The 23,702-nt window shown below is 34.8% G+C and overlaps 1 protein-coding gene across 5 annotated transcripts in view; it reads right to left on the bottom strand.

The window, feature by feature from the left end:
* The window catches only part of LOC131046903 (uncharacterized), a 37,891-nt gene that overhangs the window by 12,726 nt on the left and 1,463 nt on the right, over positions 1-23,702 (bottom strand). For 2 of the 5 annotated variants that reach the window (XM_057980730.2, XM_057980731.2), the window contains exons 2-6: positions 21,351-21,446; positions 20,599-20,641; positions 20,409-20,487; positions 20,146-20,191; positions 19,965-20,063 (exon numbers count right to left, since the gene is read on the bottom strand). In XM_057980730.2, coding sequence (XP_057836713.2) covers positions 19,965-20,063; positions 20,146-20,191; positions 20,409-20,487; positions 20,599-20,641; positions 21,351-21,446 — 363 coding nt within the window. Of the gene's footprint in view, positions 1-19,964; positions 20,064-20,145; positions 20,192-20,408; positions 20,488-20,598; positions 20,642-20,849; positions 20,902-21,350; positions 21,447-23,702 lie in introns of those variants that run through there. The other 3 variants (XM_057980732.1, XM_057980733.2, XM_057980734.1) reach the window with 2 other exon arrangements.

The raw sequence follows: 23,702 nt of genomic DNA, 5'->3' as shown, positions 1-23,702 counted from the left end.
ATCATTTTAGAGACTATGAATTTGGAAAAAAAAGGGAATTCTTCATCCATGTTGGTGAACTGGATGAAAGTACATGGCAATATTTCATGCTCTGTGAATTTATGAGATGCCTACAATACTGCCTGGATCCAGTGATCGCTTGGTGCAGCATTTTTAGACCGCAGTTACATTGGGTTCTTTGGTTAGTCAGTTCTCACCATCCTCAATCTACTAGCATGCATCCAAGATATGTCGGTTCTACTTCTACTCTGTGTCCTTCCAAGTTTGCATACAGGTTCTTCGTCTACAGCACCATCACCAGTCTTTTCTTTGTCTACAACATCGTCACCAGATTGGAACACCTTACCTAATGTTACTTGCTGCTTTTTTTTTTTGTCATCTGGAAGACGACTTATTCTTTTGTGGGGGATGATGTAGTCAGCATATGATGATTATTATGTTTCAATAATATGAGTTATCCGACTATATGTTAATTGGCTGTTGACTTTTGGGTAGTTATAAGAGACGGTTAGTCAATGATTGAGTTCCTCTTGGCAACCATTGGGTCCTTTGAATAGATTTTGTATTCTCAAGGAAAGTAGGATGATCTAGTGTGATCCAATCTGATCCTTGGCCAACCATCTTTTGTCTACTTTTCTGTAATAAATTCATGTGCAAATAAAGATATACTTTTACTCCTCTATCTGGTATGTATCATTGATTTTATTCCTTACTTCAGCTATTCATTTTATGAGACAGGAAGGTAAACAAAACTATTCCTGATATAAATCTTAATAGCAAACCTTTAGTTTTCTGTATCGTTTATCCAATAGAAAGGTTCCTGAAATCAAGCGCAAATAGGGTGAAATGTGATTGCCATATCTGTTAACTACCATCTACATCTACTTTGCTGATTCAAATATGTTCATGCCTCAAATACAAGATTATGATACTGGCAATCAGATTTATATGCATTCTTGTGCTGAAGCACATGCTACTATCAGAAATACAAGATGTTAAAGCTGAAATCAATTATTTAATATTTACATGTATAATATATGTAGATATGTTAAAACAATACCCAGTAGATAGAACCATTATTCATCTTCATGCAATATTAAATTTTACCCAATCTAATACAATAAACATATAACAATGGAGAATATTATATTATTAAGAAATATAAGGAGTAACAAAATAAAGAACATGACATGAACCCCAATATGGTAAAATAACTCCACCAAAAGCTATACTTTCTTCATCAAAGGAAATACAAGAAGAATCTCTCGAGCATGGAAGCTATCAACAATTCCTCTCAGCTATAGGAAGTGCTGCAACCTCCTTATCTCCACCCATACGTAATATTTTTCGTTTTCTCTCATTATGGAAAGGATACAGTGGAACAAACTCCATCTCTCACCTCTCTCCCTCCCTTAAATGTTGGGGAATGCATGTATTTAAGATTTTGGAGGTGAATATCAGGCTCCATAACATTTCAATAATCCAAACTTAAACTTCCTGGATCATGCCTCAAATTTTGGGCCAAAATTGATACCTTGTTCCACGTGCCATAAAAGATTAAAAAATCACATCTCCAAACCTGTAAGTTATTTAGAATGTTTTACAGGACCAAATAGACGAATTTTAAACCACATTATTGCAGGTAGACAAATTAAGATGTCTGGTTTCTCCAACTCAAAATTCACCTTGTTTTGACACCATGTGGCCAAGTTACGGCCAGAACACCGCAGACTGTTTCCTGAACTTGGGCAGTCAAACCATCCGGATCATCCAACAGAGAGCACCTTGGGTTCCATATAAGGATGCTCCATATCCAGTTTTTACTCAATTTGATATGGTGTCACAGAAATATAGCCAAAAAAAGTTTAAAAACAGTCTTTGGGCCTGAGCTGTTTTTCCACATGTTTGGCAAGCTAAATGGATGAGGTTCAATCTTAAACTTGCTGAGCACCTCAAGGACTGTATGAGGGTGCTCCCTGTCGCTTTTCATGCCTATATGCCTTCACATAAAGCTTTTATGGCCATTTAATGAATTGTCATTTTTCCAGTCTCTACTTCAATTTATTTTGGATCAGACTGAGTCCATGACAAACCCCCACCCTCCTTAAAATGCTTTAATTTTATCATCAAAGCATAAATGCAACTGTGGCATCTTCTGTTGTTTCTTGATAAAGGAAGTTTGTTTGGTCTGGCTTGAGTTCCACAGGCTTTCCAATTGCAGCCATTAGTATGGTAAACTATGTAATTTGAGGAATTGATAGATTCCTTTACTTGCCTTAGATTGGTGGAGGCCTACATACCCTTACCACAATTATGCACAACCTTCAGAAGTTCATTAGCTGATAAATTTATCAAATAATGAGCTTCAACAACCTAAATTTGGGCTTTAATAGATTTGTTAAACGAATCATAATTGTCACAAACGTCATTTATTGACCACAATGATACAAATACTCGTATTGGCATTTTTTGTTCTCTAAGTTCAGTGTCACGTGCACTAAACCAAAGAGGTCTAACACTGCAAGTAAAAGGTAGCCACTTACAACGGTGCACATGCACAATTGAATGAATAATCAGGATAAAAACATCATATTCAAATATCCCCACATCAAAAATGGTGCAAAGCTCGTAGCTCTGTCATGTTGAGCTAAACTGGTCTGGATCTGACCTTATTTTTGGTCCAATGGCATGAAATTATCAATTGCTCATGTCTCAAAAGATAGAAAAAACTATGGAAGAAAGCATATAAAGGTAGCTAAAGCTCCCTCGTTTCTTTGATTTTTTCACGAAGATACATTTTTTCTTTCCTCTAGCATACACCTAAAGCTTCTAGTTAAAAAAGGTGAAAACTAACCTCAAGGAAAAACTTCAAAAGCAGAAGATATGTTCCACGTTTGAGCAAAACACTAACCAAACTAACAAAAAGAAACAAAGAATAATGCATACCAAAAATTAGATTTTATAACTTCAAAGTTCAATGAATCTATAAAGATTAAAATTGAGTTTTTTAAAATCACAAGTGAAATTTATGGGTTAAAAGCACGCATTTTAGTTGATTTTAGGTGGACTGATCATTTTTGCTTGAAGAATCGTAACAAATGCAAATGCAGATTTATGAAGCCCTATTCAACATTGACTGGAACTGTAAACAATTAAGATATCACAACAGTAGACTGCATGATAAAACACTACACTGTATAATAAAAAGTACCATGCAACCATGCATTATAAATGGATTTGCAAGTATTATATTTTGTTATATCTTATAAAGTACGTTCATATATTTTGGAGATGCAATTATATGAAACTATTTAGGGACAAGTATACCTTGTTGGTTTTCTTCACGATTTTCCACGAGTCAAGAGAATGGCTAAGAAGTGATGTCACTCTTTTGGTACATCAAAGATTGTAATGGTGGCTTACTGACTCTATTTTTGACTAAAATCTCTCTTTCAAAAGTATTAATACTTTAGTTTTCATGGTAATAAGGTTTGGCCAAACCTCAGTGATTTTTGCCAAACTTGAACTTTTTTCAAATGGCCAAAGTCCACCAAACTATTGGATTGAATCTACCAATTTCGTTCAAAGGGCTTCTCTCATGGTTTTTAAGGGCAATGTCCCAGGAGTTAGATTAGACCATTACATTTAATATCATTTAGAACAACTGTCACAAGGTGAAGAGTCGTGTGGAAACACAGTGTTTCAACTTTCATAACAGTTCTTTAGCCTCCATGGCTTTTTGACATTAATGGACATGGCTAGTGTAAAATAGACAGCCATACATCTCCCTAAAAAGTATCTCACGTCCAAATACAATTTAATGAACTTTTTTTCGTTTCAGTTCTAATATCTTCATGTGCATCTTTTCTCAGATCAATACTTAGCGTCTGTGATTTGTTGTTTACGTTGCCTCCAAACATAAAATGTGTCTAGACTCTAAAAGTTTAGAATTTTGACCTCCAGATATCACCTGAATCAGAATCATTTGAACCATACCACTGGCATAAGTACAGCTGTCAGTAACACCAACTAGGTCCTCTAGCATTAATTAGAGCATTGATTGACAGCTTAATCCTCCTTCAATCCTATCTATTAACAAATAGACGATAAACTACCCCTCACCAAGGAATCTCTAGTATTGACCAGGTAATCTGTTGCTCGACCAACCAATCTACACTGCTGAGCAAATTCCTAGCTGTTGTCACAGTTTAGCCTGCTGTTTGAACAGAAAACTTAAGGTGCAATGACTATTTTATCTGCTGTTGACTAAAGTGCATGCATCTTTACTACCAAAAGTATTTCTCACGACTTATGGATGTACTGCTATTGTCAAGTAATTCACTGCATTTGATGAGAATCCCAGTCGAGAAACCTATAATAAGTCATTGTGTGAGGAAAACTTACTGACATTGCTGACTTTGTAAATTCTCCCATTATTTAATGGATTAGAATTCAAGTGTTTTATGTTCCAGAACATTAATGGAGCTTGTAACTAATACCCTTCTAGAAAGACACGAAGCTTGTAAATATGGCATGCTGAAGATGTGTTCATAAATATTCTTGTTATTGAAGGATTGTAAATCATACCATGAATGTGTGATGACGTGTGATTGGCAACATCAGCAAAATTATTATCTTTAAGTGAGACACATAAAATTGTCCCTAGACAACATCATATGATTTATAGTTTCCTATGTTCCAGAGGAATGTGTCCCCTGGAATTTTCTGGCCGCCCCTGGACCAAAACATTTCAGAGACATGTCATAAACATCCCTAGGCCATCCCCTATCCCTCAGAGCCAATTGGAAATGTCTGGAGATATCTGGAGATGATCAGCCATCTCTGGTTGGAAAACACAAATAAAATTAAAAAATCCACCCATTCGATTAAAAAATAAAAAATGAGAGGGTAGGCCCCTACCACCCTTTCCTAAAACTTCAAAGTGGCCCTCTTGTTAACAACAGAAAATATATTGCAGTTGCAGGCTGCCTTGAAGTTTTAAAATAAACGAACATTTGAATTCTCATTTGTGAGCTAAAGATCTGAGGCTTGAGGAGTGGCAGAGCAGCCGCAGTTAGGAGAAGAGCAGCAACAGTAAGGTATGTGTTTGGGTTTTTTTATTTTCAGAATTTATTTTATTTTTCAAAAGAGTTAAAAACTTAAAAACTAAGGCAGTTTTTTTTTTATTTTTAATTTTGTTTTATTTTTTTCAGTTTACAATCTGTTATATTCTCAAATAACATGAGCAACAGTGAGGGTAGTGAAAATGAAAATGTTCACAAAGAACAAATAAGAGCTAAGGGTTCATCAAAGTGTCAGAGTGCTTGGTGAGATGAAGCAGCCACATAACCCATTTGAATGCCCTTCCATCCTCTAAGAAAAGTATGTGAAGGGCCCATTCAAACCCTCTAAACCTCTTTTGTAATTTGTAACAACTTTAAACAAAGATAAAAAGAAAAATTCAGGGGGGAGTAAAGTTTGGTTGTCTTTTTTGTATCAAAGTTTTCAGAGGAAGCTACACTGAGGTATTCAGTCACCTTTTGAGTATTATAGGGCAAGGAGTTAAGAATAGTACAAAGATAACCACAGCTGAGAAGCAGAAGTAAATAAATTGTTTATAGAGATCAAAGCATGATCTAAGGGAATGCCAATGGAGTCTACCAAATCTCCTATGCTATCCATGGTTGCTAGTGGCCAGGTTTCTACAAGAAGAAAGAGGAAGACTATTGAGAAGTTGGGGGCAATTGCAAGGATGTTAAATGTGCAATTATGAGAAGCGGCAGAATCTTCACTTGCCAAATTTTTCTTTGCCCATATCATCCCATATTGTATGTGTTGGAAGATACAAATGCCATTGGTTCCTCACATCCCCCCTTGGAGAACATAAGATACTCACCAAACTCCTTGATAGAGAGTATTCTAGGGTCAATTTGTCAATGGAGAGCATGAGCAAATTTGGCTAAAGATGGGCTGCTCTACTAGTATACCTATCTTTAAAAAAACCTATGCAAAACACGGCAAGAAATATCATTATGGAGGAGTTATAATAATTGTGTTTTCTTTCTTTGTTTCTTTTTTATTGAAAGAATTATTTTTAAATTACTTATTATGTAATCTGATAAATAAAATAGTAAATAGTTGTATACTTGTATAAATAAAAATATAAACTAGTAAGTAATATTAATGAAATAATTGTCATTTTAAATTTTAAATAAAAAATTGTCACATTATTTATTTTATATTTTATTAAAGAGTTTTTTTTTTAAAATAGTATGACAATAAATATAAAAAATAAAATAAAAATTATTTTAATGTTTTCTTTGTCAGTTTTTTTAATTTTTCGTATGAATACCAATATTTATTTAAAAAAAAATTAATTATATTTCACTTTTACATGAGATGTTTATGTTAAAAAAAATCATTTTATTTAGTTAAAGAGTTATTTTATAGTTCGTATATTACTTTAGAGTTTTATTTATTTAATTTTATTCACTTAGTTTTTATTATTTTTGTATGTTAGCTTTATAGTTTTTGTTAGCACACTCACATCTCACTCATGTTGCCACTGTAGTTACGCCTTTCTGCATAATAATATCGCATTGTTAATTTTACACTCTCTTTATGGAAATAAGCATTTTAATTTTTGTCAATAGATTTAATCAAAACTAAATGTAAGGGGAATATAGGAGTACATCTTAAATAAAAACTACAATATTTTAAATATTTTAATCTAATACTTAGTTATTTTTATTAAGTGATAATCTTTATATTGTTGTTAATTATGCAATGACTTTTAATCTATCTTAATAAATATGGTGCACCTAATATATTAAATTGTGTTTAGATTTAATGAACCATAATAAATATCTTTGCTATTAGATTTCCACAATCCATATAAAAATTGTCTGTAGTTTCTGGATTAGAGTGTGTAAGTAATTTTTAATCATCAACGTTTCGGATCACACTCTGTGATCCATCATCAGGATGCAAGAGAGTTCAAGGAATGAGGAACTCTAGGTCTGCAACCCTCTTTGCACTGTTTAGATTTAACAGATAATTCCCTCCCATGAAGGGCATTGATCAATGCTATTAGACTTCCACAATCCATATAAAAATTGTCTGTAGTTTCTGGATTAGAGTGTGTAAGTAATTTTTAATCATCAACGTTTTGGATCACACTGTGTGATTTATCATCAAGATGCAAGAGAGTTCAAGGAACGCTAGTTCTGCAACCCTCTTTGCACTGTTTAGATTTTACAGATAATTCCCTCTCTAAACAGTGCAAAGAGGGTTGCAGACCTAGCGTTCCTTATTTCTTGAACTCTCTTGCATCTTTATGACAAATCACAGTGTGATCCGAAATGTTGATGAAAAATTACTTACACACTCTAATCCAGAAACTACAGACAATTTTTATATGGATTGTGTAAATCTAATAGCAAAGATATTTATTATGGTTCATTAAATCTAAACCACAATTTAATATATTAGATGCACCATATTTATTAAGATAGATTAAAAGCCATTGCATAAATAACAACAATATAAAGATTATCACTAAATAAAAATAACTAAATATTAACAGTGCAAAGAGGGTTGCAGACCTAGCGTTCCTCATTCCTTGAACACTCTTGCATCCAGATGATAAATCACAGAGTGTGATCCGAAACGTTGATGATTAAAAATTACTTACACAATCTAATCCAAAAAACTAAACACAAGTTTTATATGGATTGTGGAAATCTAATAGCATTGATCGATGCCCTTCATGGTAGGGAATTATCTGTTAAATCTAAACAGTGGAAAGAGGGTTGCAGACCTAGCGTTCCTCATTCCCGCGTTCCTCATTCCTTGAACTCTCTTGCATCCTAATGATGGATCACAGAGTGTGATCCGAAACGTTGATGATTAAAAATTGCGTACACACTCTAATCCAGAATCACCCTTCATGGGAGGGAATTATCTATTAAATCTAAACAGTGCAAAGAGGATTGCAGACCTAGCGTTCATCATTCCTTGAACTCTCTTGCATCTTGATGATGGATCCAGAAACTAAAGACAATTTTTATATGGATTGTGGAAATCTAATAGCATTGATCGATGCCCTTCATGGGAGGGAATTATTTGTTAAATCTAAACAGTGCAAAGAGGGTTGCAGACCTAGCGTACCTCATTCCTTGAACTCTCTTGCATCTTGATGATGGATCACGGAGTGTGATCCAAAATGTTGATGATTAAAATTTACTTACACAATCTAATCCAGAAACTACAGACAATTGTTATATGGATTGTGGAAATCTAATAGCATTGATCGATGCCCTTCATGGGAGGGAATTATCTCTTAAATCTAAATAGTGCAAAGAGGGTTGCAGACCTAGCGTTCCTCATTCCTTGAACTCTCTTGCACCCTAATGATGGATCACAGAGTGTGATCCGAAATGTTGATGATTAAAAATTACTTGCACAATCTAATCTAGAAACTACAAACAACAAATATCTTTTCCAAAATCTTAAATTTTATACACATTTTACAATTAGCATTATAATTTTTGTAACTTCACAATATATCATTTACAAGGTATTTAAACTTAGATAGTTAAATATACTTTTGATTTAAACTAAACATACAACATAATATGATAATAAAACATAATAATATCATTATTTTAGTCTAAAAAAATTGTTATGCTCATATTAAAATTGTAAATATATCAATCTATCTCAGTAAAATTACTTAATAATCTACTTCTAAGAGATAAATATAACGAGTAGATTGTTTGATGATATAAAAAATATATAAATATAACATAAAATAATAACATGAGATATTTAAAAAATTTAAATATAAAAAATTAAAAAACTCTTATCTATATAAAAAATAATTTGATATATTTTTAATCTGAAACATATTTGTCTAAAAAAGGACTAAAATCGATGTATTTACAATGAATGTAATTACTGTGCATTCTTCAAATAGAAACGGGACTCGGACTCGGCAAGGCCGAATCGTCTCGGGACTCGGGACTCGGGACTCGGAGTCAAAACTCGGCTCAAACTCGGCTGGACTCGGCAAAGTGAAAAACTCAAGAAATAACAAACATAGATATATAAATATTGTCAAATGTATACAATATTACAAAACTCATGGAATAAAAAATCCATGTCATCATATGATCAAATGAGATGCAAACTCTTCCTTTCCAACTCTTGATGCACAAATGACAGTATATATTTTTATATGTAGCCTAATTAGACTCTAAGGTTAAAATTTCCTTACTTTTATCAGCACAGTTTCCCTACTTTTATATCTATTGTTTCTCCTCACAACTCACCTTCCTCCTCCTATTTTGCCAAATGAATGAAATGAAGTTCACTTTTAGGCTCAAAGCATAATATAAACCAAAAAAATCAATTCGAAACATATTAGAAGTGTTTTTTTTAACTTAAAGTTACATGTCGCCCACCAAGTTTGGGAGTCGGGACTCGCCAAACTTGGCGATTTAGGGCAACTGTGATTTTTGGCGATTTTTTGAGCCAAACTTGGTCGAGTCTGAGTCTGAGCCCTCTGGACTCAGCGAGGATGACTTGACTCGGAAATCGCCCAAACTCGACGATTTTGGGCGTTTCCCGTTTCTCTGATTCTTCCTATTGTTCTGCATATGATTATAGCCTGTACGCTAGAAGAACATGCAGACAATTTATATGTCTTCTTGAATATGCAGGCAATCGTATAGATATATATATATAGGAAACATTTGTTGACAGTTCTCCCTGTAGAAAGATTTGAACTATTCACGATGGAAAGATCAGAACTATTCATGCTTATCTATCAGTTTTAGATCTAACCCAAGAATATAAACTATAGATATAAGCATAATTTCATTAATAGTTATTACAAACAGGAAATGCATGTACATTCAAGAGCACGTTTATGTTCATGTAAATATGAAGAAACTAACTTTTTTAAAACGTATATAAAAATATTATATTTAATCTACAGATATTTATTTATGTAGAATATATATGTATACATTATTGAAACAAACACCATAACCCATGCCTGAATATGTTATAGTGAGAAAACAAACAAAAAAAGAGGGAGGGAGTTTTGTGTATATGGGAAACACATTAAGATTGGACAAAAAGAAATGCATATATTTATACAAAATAGGAATAAAGAATAATAACAAATGCTAATAAATAAAAAAGGGAGCAAACGTCTGTGAGGGGGAATGAAATCCCTTGTTTGCAAGAGGCTCGACGCATCTGTGAGTAAGGTGGCTGAGCCAAAATAACCACACAGCTAGGAATTGTGACCCTGAGAAGGTGCTTAAACATGACCTATTCAGAAAGACCCTCGGGTATGTAAAACAAACAAAAAAATTAGTGGTAAGGATGTAAACCAAAAAAATAGAATGCAGACCTAGAGGGCATTCAGCGCCTGGCAAAGGAATTTTGCTGCATGGAATTAGTTGTTGCTGTTGATTCTCTATGCTCAGTGCACCCCCTGCTCTCCTCATGGCATCACTGGCCCTACTCCACCCAATCAGAAACTACTGAGTACAAACAAGATTTACAAAACAAAATAGAAAAATATCACAATGACCACACTGATCATGATTTTTGACGGAAGAGATGCACAGCTGCTCAAAAGAACACGAAATAGAAATTTTATATTGCCTCCCTCCAGGAAGCAGACTCTTCTGGAATAGTGCAGAGAAATGGCTATTAGTAGCCGTGTGATGCCTCTTTTGCTGCAGCGCATCATGCACATTTAAAATCCATTAATCACCACATGTCAGTTACAAGAATATTTAATTATTGACATATACCAAACGCTATAAATGGACGTCAAATTCATTTTAAAAATTTGATTTGTTTACGGAGATGATTGCTTCCATTGTAGATCACCTCTCGGCAAAATTAGAATGGATGGGGGGGGATCAATATTAGACATGGCCACTTATCAGCATAATAGTCACATGTGTGGATCAATATAATATTCACATGCTAATTTTCATCTTCTTAGAGCTATTGATTGTTATAGGAAGAACAAGGATGCAAACTTCCAATTAAATTTTCAAGGAAACCATAGCTTGAAGCCTCAAATGTTGTACAAGTGGTCACCAATTCAACACGTGTGTAAATTAGCTGGCATGATGGTGGAGAATGCTTACAAGCACATTTTTTGAGCCCATGTTGTTTCATTCATTGAATGATGCATTGAAAGACATATGGAAGATAATTGAATGAAAGGAATGGTGGCAAAGCCAAAGATATACAACTATTTATTTGCAAAAGACACACCTTGCTCTCTTTAAAACATATTGAGGAAGGAATTCCTCAAACTCATGAAACTAGACATGTTAGCTATTTTATTTTGTTTGAGTGGATGCTAGAGGTACAAGAACCTCTCAAATTAAAGATGGTTAATCCAAACTCAAAGCAATGGCCAGAGGCAAACACAACTAATGGAAAAAGTGAGAAACAAAACATCCTTGATGATGATTGGTGGTCCACTATAAGGTAAGAGATTTGTGATTTACTATTAAATCATAAATTTATTAATGTTTGGAACTTGTAAATTATTGTTCTTTTCTGTACTAGCATTACTCTTTAATACTTTATCATTTGAGTCTATCATTTTTTGAAATTTTGTTGTAAAACATTTGCTCCATCTCATCTGTTGTGTGGATCATTAGATATCCTAATACACATTCCTAGTCTTGAAGAGATTTACAAGACATTTGACAGCATGCATGGGCAAATGAAGCAGGCAATTCATAGCAAATATCTTGATTGGGCACTACATGAGATGCATATCATGCCAAGTGCGATGCAACGGTAGAACACTATGAACACACCATTTTATATGGTAGCCTATGCTCTAAATCCAAAAAGTTGTGAACCGAGGGGTGGGAAAGTGCCTTCTTGTGATGATGAGAGGTCAAACAAGGGTTTATGAAGAACCTTCAAAAAATGTGTAGTGTTGAGAAGGCAACTTTACTTCAAATGTAGTGAATTGCCTTTCTCAATCTTTGAGGTCTAGCATTTAGCAAATCAAAGGTGACGACTAAAAGAGTTGCATTAGCTCAATCCAGCTCTATTGGAAGGTGGGATGGCATGGCAAAGATACAATAGAGCTAATGATGCTTGACACTTGCCTCCTTTCACAAGTTGCCAATTCCTTTACTACAAATTGAAATTGTCCACATTAAACTTCATTCAATCAATAAAGAAGAATAGGCTGACCTCTCAATGAGCAAAAAGTTGGTGGCCATGCATGGTGCCTTGTGACTTCAAGATTGAGGAACTCTTGAAAATCAATAGACTCCAACTCTACAGTGACTCTAAAGATTCTACATAGATTGATGAAGAGGCGGAACAAGAGGTACTGGTTAGGGTTCTACTAAATGAAGCGGTCCCTCATATTGGCGGCAACTTAACTTTCATACTCAGATTATGATTTAGGTGAAGATGAGGCAAAGGAATTTGTACTTGTAGCCTTTTGGTCTTTTCATTTTGTTGTATCTGCACATTGGTAATGTAAACTCCAATGATTGGATATTGAAAGTTTGTCAATTTGTATGTCGACTCGTGATTCTCAATTCAGCTCTGATGTTTCATAATATGATTATATAATGAATATGGTGAATGCCTTATACCTTATCATATGGATATTTGAAATTTTCTATATTTTAAAATTTTCCCTTTTTTTTAATTATAGTCCCTTCCTATCCCCTACAAAAGGCCTCTAAGTCCCCTGCCATTCCAAAAACCTGTCATACCCATCCCAGAAAGTTGGAAATGTCGTGGAACATAGATAATAGCTTTGTAAATTACAGATGTTGGCACCAAACTATATGATTTGAGAAAGGTGATTTGAAGAAAAGAAGTTACTGTTTTGACCTCAACAAGAGCCCGAGTTTCTACCTGCCATATGCTTAAGACCTTTGTTGCCTCCTCCATTGCCCTTCTAAGAACCTAGATTAGGAACTACCCCTTCTAAACTCAAATAAAGGATTTTTAAATGTTGAGATTATTTGAAGGGAAAACCTGCAAAAAACTTGTTGTATTTTAAAAAATAAACAAATAAATGAAGCAATTGCCAACATCCAAAGGTTAGTCAAGACTCAAAATTCACTAGAGATGTAGCAACACAGATGAAGGATGACAAGGAGGGCACTATTCTGAAATGACTAAGATGACCATCATATCAATATTACAATATTATTTTAATACTCTCCCTTAATGGTCATTCTACTAACTACCTTAGAGAAGATGCCATGTATGCATAGAAGGCTGCCCCCTTCTCCTTAGAACACTCTGCGAAATGAGCCTGCTGCTGAGACCCTCCCTGGTTCTGCAAAACTTATGAAAATAACTAAATTTACCATAATCTTTCTACCACAATCCTTCCAACATGATGTTGGATAACAAAGCCATCCCTCCCTTTATCCAAAGACACCAAGATCAGCTTCTCAAAACTCGCGCAAAAAACTCGTGATTTTTTTCCCCAAAAAACAACACCCTTCATGATTGTTTGTGGAAAAAATCGTGCAAAAAACAAACAGAAAAACCAATATTTTGAAGATAATATCGTGCAAAACTCTCCATGGTTTTTTGTGGAGAAAAATCAGAAAACCCATCCATAATTTTTGAGGAGAAAATCATACAAAAGCCCCCAGTCTGTTCAAAAACTTTACTCGTAGGCATAACGAGTAGTAATCAGAAATAAAACTCCCTAATTTTGTGGAAAAAAATTAAAAATTAAGCAAAACCCTTCCATGATTTTTTTGTGGAAAAAAATCAGAAAACCCACAAGATTTTTTTACTAAAAAAGTTTGCCAAAAAAAAAAACTAAGCTCTGAAACCATGAAATGACTAAGATGACCATTAAATCAATATTACAATATTATTTTCCACACAATCTCTTAACTTCTTTGATTAACCAAAGGATCAACAAAAAAACCTTGTAATAATTGTTGTAAAATTCATGTGTGACGGGTTAAAGAAGGCATTGTAACAGAGCAATGAGGAAAATCTCACTGCCTCACAGTTACTACTTACAAGTTTGTTTTCTGACTTTGTCATCCCTCTGGTTTACCACCTTATTCACTCACTAGAGCAAATTCTTCACAAGACATCAAACTGTACAGATGCAAGGATTAAAAAACCAGCATCAACCACATATATGAACATGCTATTAGTGGAAAACTAGTCCAGATGCTGATACATTTGAAGTGCTATTGATATTTTGCCATATAATCAAAAAAGGGTGAGATACAGTTGTGCTCTTTTACTCAGATAGGGTGGCGTAGTAAACATTTATTAAGTTTCAGTCCAATTTTAACTATATTTGGAGTCAAAGTCGATCAGATATGTTCCTTCCTTGGTAGTCATTGTAGGGCCTTCTGTATAACCACAGATGAAACAAGATGAGAACAATCTTGCTGGAAATCAAGGATCATAAATTATGCAATTGGCAAAAATAAAGTAGGCCAAGAGTAGTGCAGGTTGCTCTACTGTCCTTATGGATGGATATTTACTTTCACATTAACCAATCACCAACATTATTATTACATCTTCAGTAGGCCCATTCATCTTTATAATAGTTGACTGTTCTGGAAAGTGCAAAGATAAATCATAAAACATTTCAAATATGAGCTCCTTTGAGTCAGGGTATCAACAAGTATAGTTTTTGGATGTGATGGTGTTTAAATGCAACAAGCATTGGTACTTGCATTCTTTGAGCAGCCCATTATAGAGGATCAATAGTGATGATGACCATGAACTTTATGATGTTGAACCACTCTTGAGGCACAATGCAGCAGAAGACTAACCTAGAGATTATCCAAGATTTGCTAGTCAATGCTTTGAGTTTTAACTTGACTCTATTTTAATCTAGAAGTCCATTAAACTTTTATGATGTTTCAAATCAAAGCATATCGTTGGATTTCATTTTATTAGTATATTAACTAGGTTTACAAATGCAATAATTGCCCTCTTGAAATTAACATTGTGTAACTGTGAATACCAAAAAGGGTATGACAATGAGGGCAATCTTGCTTGAGTTAAGCACTACAGTTTATATCATCCAAAGTTCAAACAAATCATTCCTACACCTCAGTTTTGTTACGCTCTTTTTAATAGATTAAAATACTGGCTTCTATAAGTTCTGGAGAAAGAACAAGCTCCTCCAACCTCTTATACAGATTGGCTTGAGGGATAATACCAAAAACTCTCTCAAAGTCAACAAAGTTCTTATTTGTAGTTTACACAGTCCTTAGAGATGTCTCTGAGACCAAGTGTTAGTTTCAGAAACTAGCTTTGCCCTATGGCAACTTTACCAATGTCATCAATCGCATTGTTAACTTTAATTTGTAAGCTTCAACAAAAAGGTGTTAATCATGATAGTTTTGTGATTAGACAGGAAATTTTAGTTTTATGTCATAAAGAGAACAGTCAAAGCTTCCACACCACTTGTTGTGGAAATCATCCAAGACTGTCCAGGTTTCAGTCTTCTCGTGAGTTCCATCATAAGGTGTGTAACATGTAGAGCTGCAAGTCCTCTTCCTCGCAAAGGAGGTCACATATATCAACTAGATATGTTGGCCAGGTTAAGACCTTAAAAAGTTTCCATTAACATTACCCTCAAGGCTTTAACATTATAGAATTATTTTTTGGTAGTAATCAATGTCATTTGTCTTATTATTGGCAAGATAATCAATACGAAATTTTATACCCTGCAAAGAAATCCGTCCAATAGTGTGTATGAGTAATCCAAACATTTTGAGTAGTTTGAAAAAACTTTCACACTTTCAGGGCAAGTAAGAAGTTTATTAAGATAACGAGTTCCAATCATCTAAAGTGATATATTCATTTCCATTGCTTCCTAAGGCAGAAAATTCCTCCCAGGCTTTTTGGGATATTTTTCTATGTTTTACAAAAATCAAAAATAAGAAAGCAGGCACGGCTAAATCAGGAAAGAACGGGTTTAAGGTGGACTTCTTAAGTAAACATCACAAAACTAAGAGAAACTCTTGGAAACAATCTGGAAAATTTCAGACACTCCCCAAAATATTACTGGAATCTTCATTAATTATAGAAGATGTTCCAGCACAGAAAATTTGTGGAAACTGCTTGAAAATGGCTTGAAGCTTCTGCAAGCATTTCTAACTCAACCAAAAAAGCTGCTAACTTGGAAACAGCTTTCAAACATATTAGAAACAACATCTAGGAAACAGATATTTCCCCTATAAATATCTAGAAGCCTTTCTTTATTTCCAATCCAAAACTAAAGTTTTTCGTTCTTTTTTAAAATTTAAGTTTTTCCTTTTTCTTACTAGTTTTATCTATCTCTAATGACCTTTTGGGCTAGTTTCCATCTGAAAACTACAAAGGGTTACATGAGTGAATTTATTCCCAAATTGGCAACATTACAAATAACTATCACACCTGATGCATTTTCAGCTTCAATGGTTATCCTGCAAAGAAGAATGTTGTACATTTAATATGCTCAAATAACGACAAAGAAATAAACAATAATCCATTATTTCAGCCTTGTCAATGCCCATTACTGCCCCATTAGTCCATCTTCAGGTCAAAAGTAATTCTTTCCTTCTGGCTAGCAATGTTGATGTAATAGCAGCAGGAGATTTCTTTCTCCTTTAAATCGAAACATATAATAATTTATCAAGGCCGACTCAAGAGGAGTAACGCCTAATTTAAAATAATAATAATTATATTTATTTATATTAAGGCCGACTCATGGGAAAGTCGCCTCATTTCCTTTTGTGAAGTTGTCTCCTTGATGAGGCCGACTATTCATGAAGAGACACCAAGTTATGTATATATACTCATGCCAATCTCCTTCATTTGGCATCCAATCGAATTCTTCGACAGCAAGTTCGTACCTTAGCAGCAGATCTTCATTTGATAGCAGCAGATCTAACCATTCAAGGAGGAGAACAATTATCTTCAGCAGATTGTCATCTTGCTTCAGATTGATTATAATCAAGGAGAAATAATATCATTTACAGATTTGCATCTAGAGAGGTGCTATCATCTTTGCATCAATCGGCCTTGTGATTGGCACAGTTGTAAAGCAGATTTTCTGCCTTATTCAATATAAAATATGTGATATATTATCGGCTGGGTTTTTCTCCCTCGAGGAGGGTGGTTTTCCTAGGGTAAACTGCTGTGTTAATTAGCTATTGTGTTGTGTATTTCTACTTATTTCATTTCTAATCCTAAACTAACATGGTATCAGAGAGGGTATAAGAAAAGATCTGATCAGACTTGTTTTAAGCAGTCAAGTAAACCTTTCTCTAGGGTAGATCTTGAAGGCATAGTATTGCAGATCTAAGGTTGCAAATTATTTCAGACCTAAGGGCAGATATTTGAAGGAGAAGTTATGCAGAAAAAGAAGATGGTGAACGGTGTCAAGGTAGAAGATAGGCTTGATGGAGACTCAAACTTCAACTCTTGGAAACCCAGGGTACTCATTGCATTAGAGGAGAATGATCTTCTTGATTTCATGGAACGTGATATGCCCGAGCCTTCCGATGATACTGAGAAAATCAAATGGAAGAAGAATGGCACGAAAGCTAGGAAGATCTTGATAGACTCTGTGATGAATCACCTAGTACCAATCATCTCCAAGTTGAAGTCAGCTAAAGAAATGTTTGATACTCTAAAAGGCATGTATGAGATCAACAAAACCAACAGAGCCCTTGCTTTGAGACAACAACTTTACCATGTAAAGATGGATAAAGAAGATTCAGTCATCTCATTCTTTATGAAGATTGCTGATTTGAGAGATCAGTTGAGCGCTATTGGGGACATAATTGCAGACAGGGATCTTGTTATGTTGGCACTAAATGGTCTTCCCCAATCTTGGGAGCCCTTCATCCAAAGCACCAGTGGGAGATCTAAGTTGCCCAAGTTTGATCATCTTCAAGCTGATTGTATTCAAGAAGAGTCCAAGTTGGCAGCAAGAGGAATTGGGTGAAACCATCATGATGTAGAAAATCAAATTCTTGCTACACATACTTCTAGAGAAAGAGGCAAAAGAAGAAAAAGGAATAGAGACAGAGAATCAGATTCTGCCCCAAATCCGAAGAAGAAGGATTTCTCTCACATTCAGTGTTTCAGGTGTGACAAGTATGGTCACTTTGCTCGAGATTGCAAATTAAGACCTACACAACCTGCTTCTATTGCGGAAATTGCCATGGGGACATCTCAGAAGGAGCCAAGCTCTAAAGTTGATTCAGAAGGTTTCTTACTCTAAAGTCGATCAGTTTCTTCGAAGAGGAGGAATTAACATTCAAAGGGAGTCTAACAAAACAACAAAGGCAACCTTGGACGAGAAGGTCAAGAGGTTGATACTAGTACTTGAAGCCCTTGCTGAAAGGGAGGCTTAGCATCAGTGATTTGTGTTATCTGTTGTTAATGCATTTTTTCTCTGAGATGGAGAAATTTGAGGTGAACGCCCTTGTTAATGCATTTTTTCTCTGAGACAGAGAAATTTGAGGTGAAAGCCCTTGTTAATGCATTTTTCTCTGAGAGGGAGAAATTTGAGGTGAAAGCCCTTGTCCATCTTTGAGACGGAGATGTGGTTCTTTCCACCCCATGGGAATAGCCATGGTGGATGTCATGTTGAGTGACTCCGTGATGGGCACTTGTGCACATAATCCTTTCCACACATGGGAGTAGCCATGGTGGACGTCATGTTGAGTGACTCCATGACAATATCACATTGAGTGACTCCGTGATGAACCTTCTTCCACAAATGGGTGTAGCGATTGTGGGTGTCATGTTGAGAGACTCCATGACATGGATATTTGGAAAGATATCTCCCTAGCTAAGAGGGAGTGTTGATGTAATAGCTGCAGGAGATTTCTTTCTCCTTTAAATCGAAACATATAATAATTTATCAAGGCCGACTCAAGAGGAGTAACACCTATTTTAAAATAATAATAATTATATTTATTTATATTAAGGCCGACTCATGGGAAAGTCGCCTCATTTCCTTTTGTAAAGTCGTCTCCTTGATGAGGCCGGCTATTCATGAAGAGACACCAAGTTATGTTTATATACTCATGCCAATCTCCTTCATTTGGCATCCAATCGAATTCTTCAGCAGCAAGTTCGTACCTTAGTAGCAGATCTTCATTTGATAGCAGCAGATCTAAACATTCAAGGAAGAGAACAATTCTCTTCAGCAGATTGTCATCTTGCTTCAGATCGATTATAATCAAGGAGAAATAATATCATTTACAGATTTTCATCTAGAGAGGTGCTATCATCTTTGCATCAATTGGCCTTGTGATTGGCCAAGTTGTAAAGTAGATTTTCTGCCTTATTCAATATAATATATGTGATATATTATTGGCTGGGTTTTTCTCCCTCGAGAAAGGAGGGTTTTCCTAGGGTAAATTGCTGTGTTAATTATCTATTGTGTTGTGTATTTCTGCTTATTTCATTTCTGATCCTAAAACTAACAAGCAACACCTCTAGCTTTGCCAAAAGCTAACAATTCAATGGATAGCTCTTTTAGAGCAGTAATTGGAGATTGAAACAAATTTCAAAGAATATTGTTGAATATATTCAGAAAGGATTTTTCACAGTCAGCTGACCTCAGCACGTTAAGATAAATATGAGATAGCTAATGCTTTTACTTCTACCAAAAAAACATTGCAAAAAAAAAAAGAAAATAGCTCAGTGATGTGGAACCAAATGATAAATTATTATTGAGAATAAACCAAGATGAATTGAGGATTCAATTACGCTCCAGAAGGTGCCTAGGAATATTTATAAGTGATTTCTCTTATGGAAGAATATGCTTGTAGAAGAAATGCTTTATGACCACTATTTCTGATTATGTTATCTCAGAGACAAATTGTAAAAGCAGGAAATAATATTTCAGAAAAGTAGGTTAAACAAAAATGCTTTTGACCAACCTCAAACTGCTCCAAATTAGCATACTCTCCTTCTGCAAGCTTCAACCGTATTGTACCAAAATCCATTGGATTTTTTATATATTCATAGTAGTCTGGGACCTGATATATGGGAAATGTCACTTTTGAAATCAATAACACTGATATGTTAAATAATAGGAGTGTCATATCTACAGTATAATACCTCCTCTGGATCAACTGGTTCAGCAAAAACTTCATATTTGTCCTTTCTGTCAGAAAAGGATAGATAGATGTCACAAGATTACATAACAAAATGAGGCTTGAAAACGAAATTCTCCGTAAGATTATAAACTCAAATCATGAAACAGAAGGGTGAAGCAGTATATTCCAATAAAAACCATTCAAAGACACACAAAAATAGAGAACCTAAACTTGCAAGTTGCCACAAAGGTTAGTCATTAGAAAGCAGAGAAAAAATCAACCCACTTTTGAAGCTTATCAAGGACAAGTTCAAGCAGTTTTCTTTCTGGAATTGGAGTTGCCATCCGCTGCTCTGTTAATTTTCCTATTCCACAGATATCAAATTTAGAATTTCAATTTGTTAAGGCCAGCTAGCTAGATAAATCAAGAACTGCATGCAAGAACTTTAACAATTCCAAGGCAGAAATAAACAAACCTGAAATTGGCTCTGTTGCTTCATTGCTACTTTGCTTCTCTTTCTGCAAGAAAAAATAGATCATAAGATGTCTCATTCTGAACCATGTAATTTTCATTTTTCAAAATTATTTGAAGATATTATTAGTAATGTAAGAAGGCATAACTTATACACATCTAAAACAGAAAACTAAATTACTCAAAAGCATGAAAAACAGATACAGAATGCAACTTCAGTGCAATTGCAAGAATCATGCTCAGAATCATATCGACCAGAAGATATGCTGGGCAAATGGTAACTCTCATATTCATGTGATTAGGCAGCCTGCTACCAAGACATTAAACAAAAGGTAGTTACTAATTAACCATAGTTGTAAGCAAAGGTGAATGTAAACTGCAAAAGATTATGTATATACTCTATATACTACTATACTGTCGTGATATATATCCACATTGTTACCTGACTCATATTCCAACCAGATTCTTAAATGTGCTTTGCAATTTTGGATCTGGATTTGTAGTTACATTTTTTATTTCTGTATTTTCTATGTACAGATCTGGAGATATGAAAATATGTTTCCAAACACCCAGTTCCTAAAATTGGAGCCTCACCTACTCTCACATGTCTCTCAGAACACACATGGCTTTATATCATGATGTTTTCAATCCAAATTCAATCATTAAAATATAGCACAATCCAGTTGATTGAAATAATTAGATTTTATTCAACTGTTGCATGAATAAGAAAGTGCTTTGAGACATGTCTCCACTCACTGCATGAAAAAATATTTGGTCAAACCGAGAATGCAGAGGATTTGAAGCAAAGCCAGGTACAAAATAAGACCTCGGTGTGAACCAGGCTCCCTGGGCCTGCAACAGTTGTACGAACATGATATGATAACATAATTTGCACATACATATTTGAAATATACCAAATTCATCCAGATACATAAGGTAGGATGCATATATTATCAGCAATGCAAAGTATGTCCTCGCATAAGACAAAAATTAAAATTCTAGCATCCCAAGCAGCAGGAAAAAACATTTCCTCTTACATGCTTTTGTGGGGGTTGGCATTCAGAGTCTCTTTTCAGTCATTAGCTTGTATAACTATACCACTTATTGTCCCATGATGATCAATCTAGAAAAATTGTAAGATCATTATAAATGTCCAGTAGTGAAAAATGTTGTTTGAGTAAAATTTCAGAGAAAGGCAAGATTGTGTATGTTGATTTCAATGGCATATTGCAGAGGATCGGCACATAAGTAACTTTATATCTCTGTTGAAGAATTGTGCAGAGAAGCTTCCAAATCTATTTCAAATCATTTTCCAAGTTTGGGATCAACAAACATATTTATGATGAATATAACTACGGGTTGTTTGCAGGCAAGCTTTAAACCCCAATTATTTGTATTTGTAATGGATTAAATGTTGGTGTTTATAAAAAATATTGCATTGTACTGAATATCTAATCGGACAATTCTAAGGTTGCAACTCACTTTACTTATAAAACAATTTGATGCTCTCTATTTTCTCTTCAGTTAACTTTCACTTCATCTATGATAATATTATTAGTGGCCTGTGTTCATTTTTGACTTCCATCAATAGTTTAGTATAATATGCTGATTATTTGATGTTTATAATGATGTGTTACAAATGGCAGTTATAATTGAAAATAATTTCCCATGGGTCATAACAATTATTTAAAAGCAAAATATTCTACCTCATTGGGAATCACATGCAGCCATTATATTGGAAGCAAAAGAAATCAACAAATTCTAAGTCCATGAGTAACAACCCTATTCTACATCACCAATAGAAGTCTGGTCTACAAACTACATATAAGGTAAGTACAAAGAAATTCTCTACTAGGCTTCCCCAAGGGGTCTTGTGGCTTGACCTCAACCAAAATCAACCTCCATTATTGTAAAATGAAGTTGAAAAGCTGATGTGGGTCATTTTGCAGGCCAAGTAAGTTACTATATTCATGTGGGTGATCAGCCATTGGAGTACTAGCACATATACAGATGCAAATGCATGTATACGTATTTGAGCAGCTAATGTAGGTCGTTATGCAGAATCCCTAAGTTGCTCTACTTATATGGGTGACCAAACAATTGAAGCTATATGCACATTCAGCTGTGAGTCTACGTACTTGCACAGCTGTTGTATGTGATTTATCACAATAAATAACTTTCTCTACTCGTGAGATGCTCAACCATTGGAGCTCAATAACTTCAACAATCAAAGTCACATATACACATGCAAGTGGGTGTATATATGTTTGCACAGTTGATGTGGCTCATTTGCAAGCTGAGTAAGTTGCTCTTCTCGTGTGGCCATCAATCAATTGAAGCCCAACAACTTCCACAATTCAAGGCACATGTAAATATCAAGTTTGCATGAAGTTGAAGATGTAAATGCATATTCTTAGCCTTCAAAATAGATCACATCAATGGTGCAAGTTTCTCCGTGCTTATACATATTTGCACAGCTGATGTGGGTCATCATTCAGAATGCCTAAGTTGCTATACTTATATGGGTAATCAAACAATTGAAGCTCAATAACTTCCGCAGTTAAGGGAACACATAGACATTCAACTGTGAGACTACTTACTTGCAATTGCTGTTGTACGTGATTTTGCAGGATGAAAAACTTTCTCTGCTAATGTAGATGCCCAATCATTGGAATCCAATAAATTTGACAATCAAAGGCACATATACACATGCAAGTGGGTGTATATATAAGTTTGCACAGTTGACGTGGGTCACTTGCAAGCTGAGTAAGTTGCTCTTCTGATGTATAACTTCTACAATTCAAGGCTCATGTAAACATCAAGTTTGCATGAAGTTGGAGATGTAAATGCATATTCTTAGTCTTCAAAATAGATTACATCAAAGGTGCAAGTTTTCTCTCTATTTATAGTGATGACATCAGAGTAGCAAGCAATGCTGATGCAGTTTACCCAAATTCAATACAGATCACACCAATAATGCAGATTTCATTATAATTGTCGAAGCAAATTTTCACAACTGATGTGTGTCATTTTGCAGGACGAATAGGTTGCTCTACTCTACTCATGTTGATGATCAACCAATAGAACCCATTAAGTTCCACAGTCAAT

Source organism: Cryptomeria japonica, chromosome 9 (assembly GCF_030272615.1).
Source record: "Cryptomeria japonica chromosome 9, Sugi_1.0, whole genome shotgun sequence".
NCBI classification, from domain to species: Eukaryota; Viridiplantae; Streptophyta; class Pinopsida; order Cupressales; family Cupressaceae; genus Cryptomeria; species Cryptomeria japonica.
Note: the sequence above shows the minus strand (reverse complement) of the source record. Positions and strands in the feature narration are given on the sequence as shown.